Source organism: Eriocheir sinensis, chromosome 8 (assembly GCF_024679095.1).
Source record: "Eriocheir sinensis breed Jianghai 21 chromosome 8, ASM2467909v1, whole genome shotgun sequence".
NCBI classification, from domain to species: domain Eukaryota; kingdom Metazoa; phylum Arthropoda; class Malacostraca; order Decapoda; family Varunidae; genus Eriocheir; species Eriocheir sinensis.
Window position 1 is genome coordinate 23,565,590 of NC_066516.1, and position 16,628 is coordinate 23,582,217.

General features: G+C 46.2%; 2 protein-coding genes across 4 annotated transcripts in view; one reads left to right on the forward strand and one right to left on the reverse strand.

Moving 5' to 3' along the window:
* Positions 1 to 16,628, reverse strand: part of LOC126995724 (uncharacterized) — an 81,975-nt gene that overhangs the window by 47,562 nt on the left and 17,785 nt on the right. The window lies entirely within an intron of this gene.
* Positions 1 to 16,628, forward strand: part of LOC126995723 (homeobox protein aristaless-like 4) — a 51,485-nt gene that overhangs the window by 19,265 nt on the left and 15,592 nt on the right. For both annotated transcript variants that reach the window (XM_050855562.1, XM_050855563.1), the window contains exon 2: positions 6,107 to 6,273. In XM_050855562.1, the coding sequence (XP_050711519.1) occupies positions 6,107 to 6,273 (167 nt within the window). The remainder of the gene's footprint in view (positions 1 to 6,106; positions 6,274 to 16,628) is intronic.

The following is a 16,628-nucleotide window of genomic DNA, read 5'->3' on the forward strand; positions in this document are numbered from 1 at the left end:
TCAGTTACCCTGCCTACAACCCAGAGTATTCGTCCCCATGTCACTCAATATCATCGATGTTAGTAATATTATTAATGCTGTCGAGGAAATGTTTTTTTTTTCTCATCAATTATCGCTATCATGATCTTCACCTAAACGCACTCTTCGTCACTCACGCCAACACGAATGACGACACTGATCAATATATTACCTGTTGGCATAATATTAATGGTCAATATATTACCTGTTGGCATAATATCACTGATGGCTATATGACGGGACACTAATGATGGTGATGGTGGTGATGATGAGAATGATGAAGATAATGAAAAAAGTTATAACTTCTACTACTACTACTTATTATACTACTTTACTACTACTACTAGTACTAACACTACTAACTACTACTACTACTACTACTACTACTACTACCACTACAACTACAACTATAAATACTACTACTACTACTACTACTATTACCACTACTACTACTCGCAAAAAACAATAATAATAATGTACAAGACCTCGCTATCATTAGTCTGGAAGGCGAGCACCAATAAACCCAGATCACAACCCCGCGCCCAGCATGTGGTGTGAGACTGGCCAGCCTCTCCGCGCCACCCTGAGAGAGACAGACGCACAGACAGAGACGGACGGAGAGACAGACCTGATGCTGCTGTTGCTTCTGGCACGCACGACACCTCCCCTACTCCCCTCCTCCCCACACACACACACGTCTCTTCCTCTATCTCGTTTCTTTCTTTAGTTTTTTCTTTTTTTTTTCTCACTCACCTTTTTTGTTGTGCACGCAGGTGTGTTTCTCTCTCTCTCTCTCTCTCTCTCTCTCTCTCTCTCTCTCTCTCTCTCTCTCTCTCTCTCTCTCTCTCTCTCTCTCTCTCTCTCTCTCTCTCTCTCCCGCTGTTTGATGTGCCTCTGATTCTCTTATTTCGTGAATGCTGTGGAGCTTCTAATTGCTTAAACGCCTTTTGCGATATTCTATTCTATTGCGTGTCGTTGGGGGGGGAGAGAGAGAGAGAGAGAGAGAGAGAGAGAGAGAGAGAGAGAGAGAGAGAGAGAGAGAGAGAGAGAGAGAATCATATAAAATCAGCAGCAGTGATAATAATAATAATAATAATAATAATAATAATAATAATAATAATAATAATAATAATAATAATAATGATGATGATAATAATAATAATACCACCAAAAACAACAACAAAGATAACCCGACGTATATAACAGCCACGAAGAATATAAGAAAATGACACAGCTGTGGTATGTGCGGGAGTGGGTAGGTGTGGCGGGCAGGCAATGAAGCAGGGCAGCCAGAGAGGGCAGGCAGGCACGCGAAGAGGGCAGGCAGGCAGGCAAAGGAAGGACGAAGAAAAGTCAAAGGGCAAAAGGGTCTCTGGAGAACTAAAGAGAAGGGTACGGCAGACTAGGGACGACCAGAGAGAAGGGTCGGGCTGGGGCAGACTAGGGATGATGCTGAACAAAAGAACATTAGGAGTCAGCAAAAGGCTAGTAGGCCTATGCAAGGGAGCTCCTGTAAACCTAATCCCATCAATCTTCGTTATCCAAGAATTTCTCTAACTCTTGAATGTATCTATAGTGCTGGCATTCACAACATGACTGCCAGGCCTGTTCCACTCACCCACCACTCTATTGATTAACCCATGCTACGAGTCATGAATTAAGCCACTCCACATGAGACCGAATGCTCCTGGCTATTATCGACTTCAACATCTTGCCTACAACTGATGATAAGCTAATTGGACGATAATTAGAAGTGGATGACCAGACGTCCATTCAGAAATAGACGTCACGTTAGCTACATTCCACAGACCAGACACAAAGCCAGAATTAAACTAAATCTTGAATATATCAGCTAATGGGCCACTGAGAACCTTCTTGCATTCCTTCTGAACCCGTGGAAATATTTCGTCAGGTTCTGGAAAACTATTATACTTTACCAACTTGTTCATCTCATCCCGGACAACCTGCCTGGGGAAGGAAGGGTTGGGGTGTGACAGTTATTTTTTCAGTGCTTTTGTGAGCTGGGGGGACTTGGGTGAACTGGGATGGGAGTGAGGCTAGCTAGGACGGGTCTGGGGTAGGTGAGGACGAGAGGATCGGGTGGGGAAGGAAAGGTTGGGGAGTAACAGTTATTTTTTCAGTGCTTTTGTGAGCTGGGGGAACTTGGGTGAACTGGGGCAGACTGGTAAACTGGGATGGGAGTAAGGCTAACTAGGACGGGTCTGGGTATAGGTGAGGACGAGAGGATCGGGTGGGGAAGGAAGGGCTGGGGAGTAACAGTTATTTTTCAGTGCTTCTGTGACCTGGGGGACTTTGGTGAACTGGGGCAGACTGGTAAACTGGGATGGGAGTAAGGCTAGCTAGGACGGGTCTGGGGTAGGTGAGGACGAGAGGATCGGGTGGGGAAGGAAGGGTTGGGGAGTAACAGTTATTTTTCAGTGCTTCTGTGACCTGGGGGACTTTGGTGAACTGGGGCAGACTCTGGTGAACTGGGATGGGAGTAAGGCTAGCTAGGACGGGTCTGGGTATAGGTGAGGACGAGAGGATCGGGAGGGGAAGGAAGGGTTGGGGAGTAACAGTTATTTTTCAGTGATTTTGTGAGCTGGGGGGACTTAGGTGAACTGGGGCAGACTGGTAAACTGGGATGGGAGTAAGGCTAACTAGGACGGGTCTGGGGTAGGTGAGGACGAGAGGGTCGGGTGGGGACGAGGGAGACACACACTCCGCCTCCTGTCACAACTTAGCTTCAAAAACCCGTGAAATCCAATTATCACACGACTTCTCTGCTCCTCCTCCTGTGGGACCCTCCTCTTCCTCCTCCTCCTCCTTTTCCTCTTCCTTCTCCTCCTCCACGGCACGAACTTAGGTATTTAAAAGGAGACAAAAAAAAAAAAGTGAGGCAGGAAAGGAGGAGGAAAAAAAAAACTAAAGAAAGACTCTAGTGTTCAGGACTCGGCAAGGACAAAAAAAAAAAAAAAAAAAGAGGGAAGGAGTGAATGAAAGAAGTGACGAAAAAAAAATTAGGGAGAAAAAGATTAACAAAATGTTTTTCATGGCTCCCCGCGGATCCCTTGGCTCTGTGTGTGTGTGTGTGTGTGTGTGTGTGTGTGTGTGTGTGTGTGTGTGTGTGTGTGTGTGTGCGCTGGATTGCGTTGGTGTTCGCGTGATTAACCTAAACTCGTCCTTATCACATCTAAAATCTTAACCACACTTTACAAGACCTCAAAACAAACATCAGGAAACATATTTACAAGATTAATGGGATTTTTATACGTAGCCATGCGCATACGAGTAGCGGGCTTTTTTTTTCGAGTAGCGGGCTTTTTTTTTCGAGTAGCGGGCTTTTTTTTCGAGTAGCGGGCTTTTTTTTTCGAGTAGCGGGCTTTTTTGGGGAGTAGCGGGCTTTTTTTTGAGTAGCGGGCTTTTTTGGGGAGTAGCGGTTTTTTTTTTGATAGCGGGCTTTTTTTGTGTAGCGGGCTTTTTTGGGGAGTAGCGGGCTTTTTTTTGAGTAGCGGGCTTTTTTGGGGAGTAGCGGGCTTTTTTTTGAGTAGCGGGCTTTTTTTGGGAGTAGCGGTTTTTTTTTGAGTAGCGGGCTTTTTTTTGAGTAGCGGGCTTTTTTTTGAGTAGCGGGCTTTTTTTTTCGAGTAGCGGGCTTTTTTTTCGAGTAGCGGGCTTTTTTCGAGTAGCGGGCTTTTTTCGTGAAGCGGGCTTTTTTCGAGTAGCGGGCTTTTTTCGTGAAGCGGGCTTTTTTCGTGAAGCGGGCTTTTTTCGAGTAGCGGGCTTTTTTCGAGTAGCGGGCTTTTTTCGAGTAGCGGGCTTTTTTCGAGTAGCGGGCTTTTTTTTTCGTGTAGCGGGCTTGTTTTTCGAGTAGCGGGCTTTTTTTTCGTGTAGCGGGCTTGTTTTTCGAGTAGCGGGCTTTTTTTTTCGAGTAGCGGGCTTTTTTTTTCGAGTAGCGGGCTTTTTTTTTTTTTTTGTGTGCCCTTGAGCTGCTGTTGTAAAAAAAAAAAAATACATGTAGAAATGACAAATACACCCGGAATCGAACCCTGGCACACAAACCAAACACATTTACCACAGTTTACCAGATCAATGCAGAGAGACATCAGCAAGTCAAGTCAGCCGCCGAGAAATTCAATTCATCACCTGAACATGAACTATTAATATGAAAGAGATAACTAATGGGGAAGTTGTACTAATATAGACACCGATTTCATATTGTGACTGGTGATGTTTTTTCTAAGTAACAGAAGCAGCTCAAGGGAAATATAAGGACACACACAACAGAGCCCGCTAACTGTAACTCCTGCAAAAGAAAACAGACTTGTGTGGGCGTTAAGAAGTTGTTTTTCCCGTTTAGTTGAAAATGGGTTTAAGTGACAAAGATCAGGAGGTACACAGAGGGAGTCAGTGAGATGTAAGTACAGGGATCAGGAGGCAAACAGAGGGAGTCAGTGAGATGTAAGTACAGGGATCAGAAGGTAAACAGAGGGAGTCAGTGAGATGTAAGTACAGGGATCAGAAGGTAAACAGAGGGAGTCAGTGAGATGTAAGTACAGGGATCAGAAGGTAAACAGAGGGAGTCAGTGAGATGTAAGTACAGGGATCAGGGGGTACACAGAGGGAGTCAGTGAGATGTAAGTAGAGGGATCAGGAGGTATATAGAAGAAGTCAGTGAGATGTAAGTACAGGGATCAGAAGGTAAACAGAGGGAGTCAGTGAGATGTAAGTACAGGGATCAGGAGGCAAACAGAGGGAGTAAGTGAGATGTAAGTAAAAGCGCTAAAGTCTCGTCCTTGTGTTAATTAATGCACTGAGGGTAATAAGTATGGGATTCGTTTTTATAAGCTCTCGTGTTAGAAAATAAAATATGAAACACTCCCCCACGCACACACTCCCCCCCCCCCTCCGCCCTCCCCCCCACACACGCAGGTGCAGGAGGGTAATACACGGGGTGGCTGGTGGCCAAGGCGGCGGAGTGGCGCGTGTACCGTATGATCAGCCGTAATCCGCGTCGCCCCGCCACGCCGCCGCGAGAAACCCAGCAAAAATCCGTGACTTCTTCACTCGGGGGCTTAACGCTGCCTGTGACACGTGTCTTCAAGCCCGGCGGGGAGGCTAAGTGAAAGTGGCACTCGGGGTGGGGTGGCACTGAGGGAGGGTGGCACTTGGGGTGAGGCGGCGGTAAGGGAGGTGGCACTTTGGCTCCACGAGGGGGCCTGGGAGGGGCAGCAGAGTAGATGGGTTAGGAGCCAGGGAGGGAGGCTTCGTAAGTGGAGGAGAAGCTACTGACACCACGGAGGGTTTGGCGAAGAGAAGGGCGGCTCTGTGAAGGGAGGAGGAGGGGCAGGGGCGTGGCACTACCTACGTGGGGAAATGGACAGGCACAGTACAGGAGTGAAGGATGCCATGACTGGAGAGGAGCACTTAGGTTGTGAAGTATGTATGTCAGGCAGTGTCTTTGTCATTGAACATCAGAGGACTTTGAAGAACTGGGTCGAGACAGGCAACTCTTTGGGTCGTCAACTCTTCACATAGCGGGAGGTGCATGCACATATCGTAGTACTGTCAGAAGGCAATGCGTCGTAAGATTAGGTTGGGTTAGGTTGTTGGGTTAGTTCGTAAGGGCAATATTCAAAACAGAGCTCACTAAGAAAAGTTTTTAAAATCTCTGCTATAAAGGGTGAGGACAAGATATACATAAGCGGCACTGCTATATAGAACAAGATGTGGCACTGTTTTAAGAAAGGTTTGAAGATCGCGGTCACAGAGAGAGAGAGAGAGAGAGAGAGAGAGAGAGAACAAGCTGTCACATGCACTACTCTATTGTCACCTAACCAAACTTTCGTCACAGTCAACCGTCTACTCCGTCTCTACATGGCACTGAGACGGGGAGATACGAGGAAGGGAACCACTCTTTTGTCACCTAACCAATCTTTCCTTTCTTCTAGACGAGAAAGTTACTTCAAAATGCAAAAACAAGCCGTAGTGATGCTCTTTGTCATCTAACCAACCCTTTCTCTCCTCCACTGACGAGGTCGAGAAATGACGCGTCTCGATTCCTTAACCAACCTCTCGTCTCCCCCCACAGACGAGGATGCTGAGGGTCGCAAGAAGAAACCTCGCCGGAACCGGACCACCTTCACCTCCGTCCAGCTAACGGCGCTCGAGAAGGTGTTTGAGCGGACCCACTACCCGGACGCCTTCGTCAGGGAGGAGCTGGCCAAGCGGACGAGCCTGAGCGAGGCGCGCGTGCAGGTGAGGGGGAAGGGAGGAGGAGAGAGGGGAGGAATAATGGAAGGGAGAAGGGAAGAAAGAGATAAATGGGAAAATGAGGGAAAAGGAAAAGAGGAGAGGGAGAGGAACACTAATGGAAGGGAAGAATGAGAGAAATGGGAAGAGGAAAAAGAGGGAGAAGGAAAAGAAGATAGGGAGAAGAGGGACAGAGGAAAGAAGAGAAGGAAGAGAAAACGGGAAAGAGGAAGAAGAGGGAAAAGAAAAAAAAGGAGGAAGGATAATAAGAAACAGAGGGAGAAAGGAAAGAAGAGAAGGAAGATATAAAGAGGAAGAGGAAGAAGAGGGATATAGAAAAACAGATAAGGAGAGGAAAGGAAAGAATAAACAGGAGGGGAAAGAAGAGAAAAAGAAGGTAGAGAGCTTGGAAAGGAAAGAGAGATTGAAAATAGAAGGGGAATCGACATCTTGCTCTGTCTGGTTAACCCTTTAATGGGAGTACCGTGTCGTGGGCTATTTTACACATTGTTTTTAGCCCTTCTTCCGTCTCCTATGCCGTAGAAAATAAGAAAAGTGGAGTACCGTGTCGTGGGCTATTTTACACATTATTTTTAGGCCTTCTTCCGTCTCCTGTGCCGTAAAAAATAAGAAAAGTGGAGTACCGTCTCGTGGGTTATTTTACACATTGTTTTTAGGCCTTCTTCAGTCTCCTATGCCGTAAAAAGTAGGAAAAGTGGGCTATATAATTTTACCAGTTTTTGTTTCTTTGTTTTTTTGCCCTTCATCTATCACTTAAGCCATACGTACGAAGAAAGAAAAAGTGAGTCCCCAACGAAATACCAAAAAAAAAAAAAAGAAAAAAAGAGTGAGTGATCGAGTTGTGACGTGTTAGGCGCCGGACAGAGAACTTGCAGCGTTGTCAAATTATCGAGCGCATCACATTGCCCTTCCGTAGTTTCTGACACATATAACTATTGCGAAAATGAAAGAAAACCATCACTATTTAACATTTTCAGCGGTAACTTTAATTTCCGATCGTTACTTGTAAAGGTACGAGAGTTTGAGGAATGAAAATGCTAAAAATACGATGTTCAAAAGTACGATAATTTGGCAGCGCTGCAGAGAAGGTCAGCGGCGCCATGTCACTCGCCGCGGTCACCACCCTTGGCTATCTGACCGACCTGTTTACTCCTTGGCGAAGCGCTGACTCGGGCCATAAGAAGCGCCGCCTGACCGCATCACCTCACGCCTCACACACAAGCAAAATATCTCGTGTTTGTGCCGCCCCCGCCCCCCTACCCCCCACCAGCCCACCCCCTCCCCGTGCCTCTTCTGTTTCTGCTTCTGCTTCTGCTCCTGCTCCCGCCGCGCCTCAGGTTAAGACCGGCATTCTAAGACACTTTCACTTCTCACATTAACTATTCATAATGGTCAAAGAAAGGATCAGTCGGGTTCTAATGAGTGTTTCTTTACTCATTCGCTACTGAAGAAGGGTCAAACTACCACCAGGGTCATAAAACTACTCCTGGAAATGCCCTCAACTCATACGAAAGCCTTGGCAAATATGTGAACTTGGGCGACGAAATGTTTTATAATACAACCCGTGACCTGTCTCTTCTCCGCGGCGGTCATTAGCTATTCACGCCTTTCTGGTAACAAACACAGTAACTCACCGTTCTGGTAACAGGGACAGGAGCGTGATAACTGTTTAAATGCTGTTCTGAACTTTCTAACTGTATGCCTTTAGCTATACCCTGACTTCACTGAACAAGGCTCTCTACTCGAGCTCATCTGTATAAGGCTATAAGCAGTCCAGCCTCCTAATGCAAAAAAATTACCACTGTCTTCATTTTTTCATCCCAGAACACTATCTTCATTTTTTCATCCCAGAACACTATCTTCATTTTTTCATCCCAGAACACTATCTTCATTTTTTCATCCCAGAACACTATCTTCATTTTTTCATCCCAGAACACTATCTTCTTTTTTTCATCCCAGAACACTATCTTCATTTTTTCATCCCAGAACACTATCTTCATTTTTTCATCCCAGAACACTATCTTCATTTTTTCATCCCAGAACACTATCTTCATTTTTTCATCCCAGAACACTATCTTCATTTTTTCATCCCAGAACACTATCTTCATTTTTTCATCCCAGAACTGCATGGCTCTATCCCCCTTCCCTTCGTTGCATAAGGTTTTCTACGCGACCTCTTCTCTAAACTATACAATATCATCATGCAAAATTTACCTTAATGATATGAATATTTTCCCGAGTTTATTGTATTATTAATTTAACCACATCGACACCGCTGCTCAGTTAGTTTCACATAAGATTGGTATATAAAGATGCCGTTGCAAAGGGTCTCTCTCCTTACCAGACCTTAAATCTTAACTTGAATCAATTAGAAGGGTGCATGTGTCCCTCCTGTAGCCTCCCCAAAGACCCCTATGCCGATAAAAGCGCTTCCTTACCAGCCCCGCCCAAGGTCCACAGGTGTACAGGGACAAACGGGGTGTGTGTGGGGGGGGGGGAGGCGGGGAACATTCGCGCCGCGGGGGAGGGTACGGACGGAATCAGGGTCCTCCCTTAACCCTGGACGGAATGAGATCACCGCTAGCACACACACGCCACGCCGCGGAGGGAGGGAGTGAAGGCTGCAGCGAAGGCCGTTGCGACGCCCCCAATACAAGGATGGTTCGCGGCGCCTTCAGCAGTGCCTGGCTTAGCCTTTCCCAAGCTATAAAAAAAAGGGCCAAAAAAATCGATACCTACCTAACTTACTTACCTAGATAACTGATGAAAGAGGAGATACTATTTGTAATGATAATGTTGGTAATGATAATGATAAAATAATAATGATGATAATAATAATAATAATGAGGAGCAGGAGGGAGAAAAGGAGGATAGGCGAAGGGATGAATGGTTGCAGGAATAGATAACAGCAGCTGTAAAGATTAAGGAAAGGAAAGGATTAAAAAAAGTGGGAGAAGATGAAAGGAACAATAAATTAAGTGAGAGATTTCATACATACTAATGCTTCTTATCGCCTTTTAAATATATGTTATTAATGAAGAGAATGTCGAGTGGCTTTATATCGGGGTGTGGCTGCCTGTGTAACGGAACCCTCTCGACAGGAGTCCATTTGATTTACGATTCCATTCCCGCACGAAAGGTCAGGTATTCTTTTTTTATCAACATGATACAGACCAACAACTTTTTTTTCTTCTCTCATGTGGACGCTAACAGCATGAATTATGGACATGAAACAAGTGTTAATAGCACAAAAACTGCTAGATCGTCGTCGCATGACCCTCCAACACCCCCCCAACAATTTATATTATGCAACCAGGGGTCTAAAATGGAAAATGCTTTAAAGATGGCGCCACTATAAACACTTGCCTGCGCCACAACGGGCTGGAGCCGACCATCAGGCCCTACTATGAAGGCCTACCGGCGCCACAGGCCAAGACGTAAAAAAACAACAACAGCTGACTTTGTTTATAATGCCATGTTGTAGGGTTCATCAGGGCCAACAAATGTTATTATACAATGTCATGTCTACAATGCATGGGTAAGCCAGGAAAACAACTTGAATAGAAAAACAACAACAAGAATATGGACAGTCTGTTGATCGGCGTCTGCGACCCCGATAAAAAGAACTTAATAAGATTACAGAAATGAAAAGAGAGGGGATAACGGTATTCAATCAAACTTATTGCCTAAAAGATAATTATTAATAGATCTTATACGAGTGGAAATGATAAATCAACGTCTCCGGCGGCTGATTTAATTATGGTACTCTAAACTAATTGATGTACGCGTATCATTCATTTGGGAACGCCGGGTACCATGTCAAGGGTAGAGGGGATTCCCGGGCGCTGCTGCATAGCCTTGGCGGGAATGGGAGCTCGTAACACTGCCATCATTAATTAACCCGTCCACTGCGATTGACACGGATTTAACCTTCCCTGGTAGCCTGGTAACATACAGTCCCAGGCCTTTCTCTGCCTCTGTGGTGGATAGTGGAGTGTTTCCCATGTGGTATTGGTGTGCTGGATATCCCTTCACTGGTAGCCTGGTAACATACACTCCATGTGGTATTGGGGTGCTGGATATCCCCTCACTGGTAGCCTGGTAACATACACTCCCAGGTCTTTCTCTGCCTCTGTGGTGGATAGTGGAGTGTTTCCCATGTGGTATTGGGGTGCTGGATATCCCTTCCCATGGTGCAGGGCTTTACATTTTTCTTCATTGAATTGTAACAGCCATTTTTTTTGCTCCATTCCAGTAGCTTGGTGATGTCTGACTGTAGGAAATCCGTATTCAAGGAGTTAAAGATTCTGATCCTCTAGCCTCACTGATTGCTACTGTCACTCTCACAGAAGTTACACCGCACGACGCAACACCACATGAATTTGTAGCGGAGAGCTATACCAACAGAGCTTCACCGATACCACACCTCAGCACACCACACGACACTCTATACACGAATTTGTAACAGAACGCTATACCAAATAACCTCACCGTTACCACACCACAACATATCACACCACACTACACAAATTTGTAACAGAACGCTAGATACCAACATAAGAACATAAGAACGTAAGGAGTCTGAAGAAGGAGGCAAAGAAAGGAGGAAAAAGTAGAGGAAGAAGGAAGCAGAGGGAGGAGGAGACTGAGAGAGGAGGAGGCAGAGGAAAGAGGAAGGAAAAGGGAAAAGATTGAGTAGGCACAGTGAGGAGGAACAGGGAGGAAGAGTAAACGGAGCGGAACAAGTGGATAGTTATGCTTTAGTGAACTTATTTTCTTGTTTTCAGTCGCCCAGCACACGAGAAACCATCCTAAAGTCTTTCGCGTGAGCCAGGCAGGGCGGCGGCGAGGGTAAGGAGGAAGAACAAACGGATAAGTTAATATTAAAGAACATAGTGCAGTTAGCTTCTTGTTCTTAGTCGCCCAGCACACGAGAATCCTTCCTAAAGCCTCCCTCGTGAACCAGGCAGGGCGGCAGGTCATAGGGAGGAAGAGCGAACAGGGAAAGTCAAGTTACAAGGCTCTGGGAACCCCCGGGCACGTCAGTCAGTCTGCATACCACCGTCACACTCCTGGTCACGCCCTCCCCGCACGCTGCCACTCACTCACCCCGCGCCCCCCTCACCTGCCACTCGCCCTCCACTCATCCATGCTATCTCCACCTCGTCTGTACGTCTCTGCTTTCTCCCACGCCATCGTTAGGCCTGCCACTCCCTATCTATTGCAGTATATTGGGTCACATTCTTAAACATTTCGGTGCCCAAGTTAACATATTTGAAAAGGCCTTTGTAGGGGTTTGGTCTATTTCCAGGGGTAGTTGTATGACCCTGGTGGTAGTTTGACCCTTCTCCTGTACTAAGAACTTTAAAAACTGTCATTAGAATCCGAGTGATCTCTTTTTTTTGGCCTTGGAAAGTTGTTAATGTGAGATGAGGAAGAGTGTGAAAATCCCGCCGTTGTGTTTGAAGTATATTGACACCACCACCACCACCACCACCATGCCTCTCATCCTCCACCTCCACTCCATGCGATCTCCACCTTCTCTTCTCTACGTCTTGACAGTCTAGAATCTCCTATAACTACTTCCTCCATCTCTCCATGTTCAAACCTCCTCCCTCTGTTTCCTTCTTCTTTTTCCTCCTCCTTCCTTTACGGTAGAGGAAGGAGGAGGCTGAGAGGAGAGAGGAGAGAAAGAAAATAGACAGACATAAACAGACACAATCATGCTACACAATAATAGACTGACTGACATCTGTCCAAATATGTCTCGCCAACTGTCTTTTTTTCACGTCATAATAGCAACCTTTCCTCTTCTAAGCATTCTCATTCAACCTCCCCCTCCCACAAAGCCCCCCCTTCTTACCCCTCCTCCTCCCACACAGCCCCAAACACACACTTTTCTCTTGCACATAGACAAAATAAAACCACCACCACCACCCACCACAAACACCCACCACCACCAAGCACCACCACCACCATCACCCACCACAAGCTGATTCCGTACCCTGACTAGCTGCTCCCTGCCCGCCGTCGCCCGCCTATCTCGACGCCATCACCCATCACCAACACTCACGGAACCACCAACACCCGCAGCATCCACGTCTCTCCGCCTCTCGCTCTTAAAGATGCTCGTTCTCACCCACTTGCCTCCACCCTGTCATCCCCAATACGTAAGAACTTATGATTCCTTTTCTTCCTTCTTTCTTTACTTCCTTCATCTCCTCCTCCTCATTACTCTGTCTATTGAACTCTATTTTTTAATTTTTCTTCCTTCTTGTCTCTTTCCTTTATCCCATTTATGCTTCTACTTCCTCCTTCCACTGTGTCCTCCTTCGTCTGTTCTCTTCATCCTCTATCTTTTGTTTTTTTCTCTGCTTCTTTCTGTCTGTGATTCCTTCCTTATTCCTCTAAGTCCTAATTCCACTGGGTTTTTTTTCTTACTTTTTCTCTTTCTCCTTACTCTGCCTTTTCCTCCTCCCTCAGCCGTCTCCTCCTTCCTCTCTCATTTCCTTTTTTTCTCTCTCTGCCTCACTCTGCTTGTGCTTCCTTCCTTATTTTTCTACTTCCTTCTTCCTCAGTCTCCTTCTTCCTCTTTTTCCTTTTTCTCTATACTCTTTCCTCCTCCTTCCACTGCCTCTTTCTCCTTCCTCTGAATTTCCTTGTTTTCTCTGCCTTCTCTTTTTTTGTGTTTTCCTTCTTTTTCCTCTGTTTCCTCCATTCTCTGTTTTCTTTTTTCCTCTGCCTTTTCCTCCTCCCTCTTCCTCCATCTTCCTCTGCTTTTTCCCTTTTCTGGTCAGTCTCTTCCTCCCTCTGTTTCCTTCTTCCTCCTCTGCTTTTTACTTCCTCTGGTTCTTCCTTCCTCAAATTCCTCTTTCCTACTTCCCATACTTTTAACTTTTTACTCTACCTAACCTCCCCCCCCCTTTCCTTCCTCCAATTCGCCCTACCCTCTTTCCTCTTCCTCCTTCCTCTACCCCGTTTTCTGCCTCCAATAACCTGTCCCCTCTTAATTTTCAGTACAAAGACCAATAAACTGTCGGGCAAGGAGCGCCTACCCAGTGTCGTATGACCTTTGCCTGCCTGTACCCTGTTCCTTATGTGTTAGGGTATGTACTAGACCGACAGGCAGACACAGATGGAGAGCTACACAGATATATAGATAGGCAGGTAGGTAGGTTGGGTGGGTTAGTAGGTAGGTAGATAGGTAGATAGGTAGATAGATAGGTATATAGATATGTAAACAGGTAGGTTGTTAGGTAGGAATATAGATAAATAGATATAGTAGATAAGTAGACAGTAGGTAGGTAGGTGGGTAAGTAGGTAGATAGATAGATAGATAGATAGTCAGACAGACAGACAGACAGACAGACAGACAGACAGATAGATAGATAGATAGATAGATGGATAGATAGACAGATAAATAGATAGATAGATAGATAGATAGACAAGTTACTTAGATAAATCACACACTAAAGCAATTAAAATGAACTGAATAATCAACACAACAATCAAAACACCACCAATAATCTTACAAGCAAAGTCTCAGAGAATAAAAAAAAAGGTCCAGACAAACACACACAGGCAGCAATCACAAGATACATACAAGGGGAGGAGGAGGTTTCGGGGAACAACAAGGAGACGCAGCGAACATTGAGACCCGAAGTGAAGCCGAACCGAACCATCTATACTAAACACACACACGAGGGGAGAAGAGAGAACAAGGAGAAGAGATAAGGAAGGAAAGAATGAGGGGAAAGAAGAAGGGAAGAAGGAAGGGATAGAAGAGTGTGGATGGAGGAAGGAGAGAAAAGAAACGCAAATGAAGTTAATAGGAGAGAGAGAGAGAGAGAGAGAGAGAGAGAGAGAGAGAGAGAGAGAGAGAGAGAGAGAGAGAGAGAGAGAGAGAGAGAGAGAGAGAGAGAGAGAGAGAGAGAGAGAGAGAGAGAGAGAGAAACAGAGAGACAGAAAAGTTACGCGGAGAGAAGGAGAGAGAGGGGGGAAATAAAGAAAGAAGAGAGAGGGAGAGGGAGTGGTACAGAGGGGAGCGTGGGGGGGAATGGCACTGAGAGGAGGGGGGTGGCACTAAGGGGGGGGTGGAGGGGGGGGGAGGGGGGTAACATGTGTATCCGTAAATTGGTGGCAGTAAATATTATAAGGCATGGGAGAGGGTGCCAGCTGCTGAGGCCACCCAACTGCTCTCTCTCTCTCTCTCTCTCTCTCTCTCTCTCTCTCTCTCTCTCTCTCTCTCTCTCTCTCTCTCTCTCTCTCTCTCCCCCCTTCTTTCCCCTCCTCTTCGTCCTCCTTCAACCCTCACCTGTCACCAAGTCATCCCTCTCCTCCTCCTCCTCCTCCTCCTGCGTCACCACCACCCTCCCACTCACTCACCTGCTCCCTACAATCATCACCATCACCACCATCATTATCACCACGCGTCAACACCACCACTCACGCACCACACACAACTCCGAGTATTACCTCCCTCGTCACCACACACACACACACACACACACACACACACACTATCGGTTCATCACACTTTCATCACCATTACTCAGCCCAATCACCACCAGTACCTAATGCCAGGTGTCACTATCTCCCGCACCGCCTCACCACCACCACCACCACCACCACCACCACTTCACTCATCACCCAAAGGTACTCCCTCATTACCCTCAAATGTGGTGTTTGCCAACTTAATTAAGGGAGAGAGGGAGGGAGAGGCAGACAGATGGAAGGAGGAAAGAAGAGAAGGAGGGAGGAAAGAAGTGCAGGAAGGAGTGAAGGAAAAAGGGAAGAGTGAAGAAAAATGGAGATAGACAAAAGGGAATGGAGGAAGACAGAGCGGAAGAAAGGAGGAAGGTAAGGAGAAGGAAAAAATGCTAAAAGGAATGAAGGAGGAAAGGAAAGAGGGAAGCGATGAACAGAATGATAATAATGAAGAGAGAGAGAGAGAGAGAGAGAGAGAGAGAGAGAGAGAGAGAGAGAGAGAGAGAGAGAGAGAGATATTAAGGGAGGGAGGAAGGAAAGAAAGGAATATAAGAAAGAAGGAAGAAAGTAACATAAGAATGGAGGAGGAGGAGGAGGAGGAGGAGGAGGAGGAGGGGGAGAGGAGGGATAGAGACACCCGTGGACGAGATGGATGGGATGGTTCGTCTCTCTCCTGGTACCGATGACAGACTCCTCCATCTCTCCTTCCCTCCATACCTCCTTACCTCCCTCCATCATCTTCTCTCCTCTTATTCATCCCTCCATATCTCTATCTCTATCTCCTTAACTCCCTCTTCTTTTGTTCTCTCCAACCTCTTCAGCATTTTTTTTCGTCTCTGATTCTTTGCCTCCATCTTCACTTTCCTCCATTCTTTCTCTCCATTCCTCCACCTCCTTGCCTTCCCTCGTGTCCTCCATCCATCCTTATCTCCACTTCTCTATCTTCTTATCTCCATTTTCTTTCCTCCTTCTCTTTATCCCTTTCCTTCCTCTCCATCTCTCTCTCTCTCTCTCTCTCTCTCTCTCTCTCTCTCTCCTTAGCTCCTTACTTTCCTCTGTTTTCCCTTCCCTTCCCTCCTCTACCTCCCTTCCTCCATCCATCTTCCTCCCTCCTCCTCCTCCTCCTCTCCATCCACTTTTCTTCTTTATCTCCATCTCTGTCTCATTTCTTCTCTCCCTCTACACTTCTATCTCCTCCTGTTTCCCTCCCTCCATCTTTTCACTCCATATCTACCTTCCTCCCTCTCCTCTCATACCTATAATTCCTCCATCTCCCTCATTCTTCCCTCCACATCTTAGCTTTTCCTCCTCCATATTTCTCTACCTTTCCTCCACGTGTCCTTGTGTTTTCCCTCCATGCTTTCCTTTCCTCTTTTTTTTATTTCCTCTTCCCTCTCTTCGTTTACCTCCCCCCCTTCCTCTTCTTTCCTTTCCCTCCCTTTCCTTCCCGTCCTTCCTCTCCTCTCCTTTTCTTTCCTTTCCCTATCGCCCATTTTCTTCACCTCCATTTCTTTGCCTTTCCTCTCTATTCATTCTTTCTTTTCCTTTTCGGTCCTCTTTCCCTTCCCTCCCATCCATTTCCCTGCCCTTTCGTCTCCTTCCCTCCTCTTCATTTCCCTTCAGTTCCCTTTCCTTCTCTTCCCTTCCCTTCCCTTCCCTTCTTTATCCTCTCCTTCCCTCTTCTTCATTTCCCTTCAGTTCCCTTCCTTCTCTTCTCTTCCCTTCCCTTCCTTTTCCTTCTCTTCCCTTCTCTCAAGTTCTCTTTCCTTTCCTTTCCTTTCCTTTCCTTTCCTTTCCTTTTCTTCCCTTCCCTTTCCTTCCATTCCCTTCTCTTTCCTTCCCTTCCCTTCCCT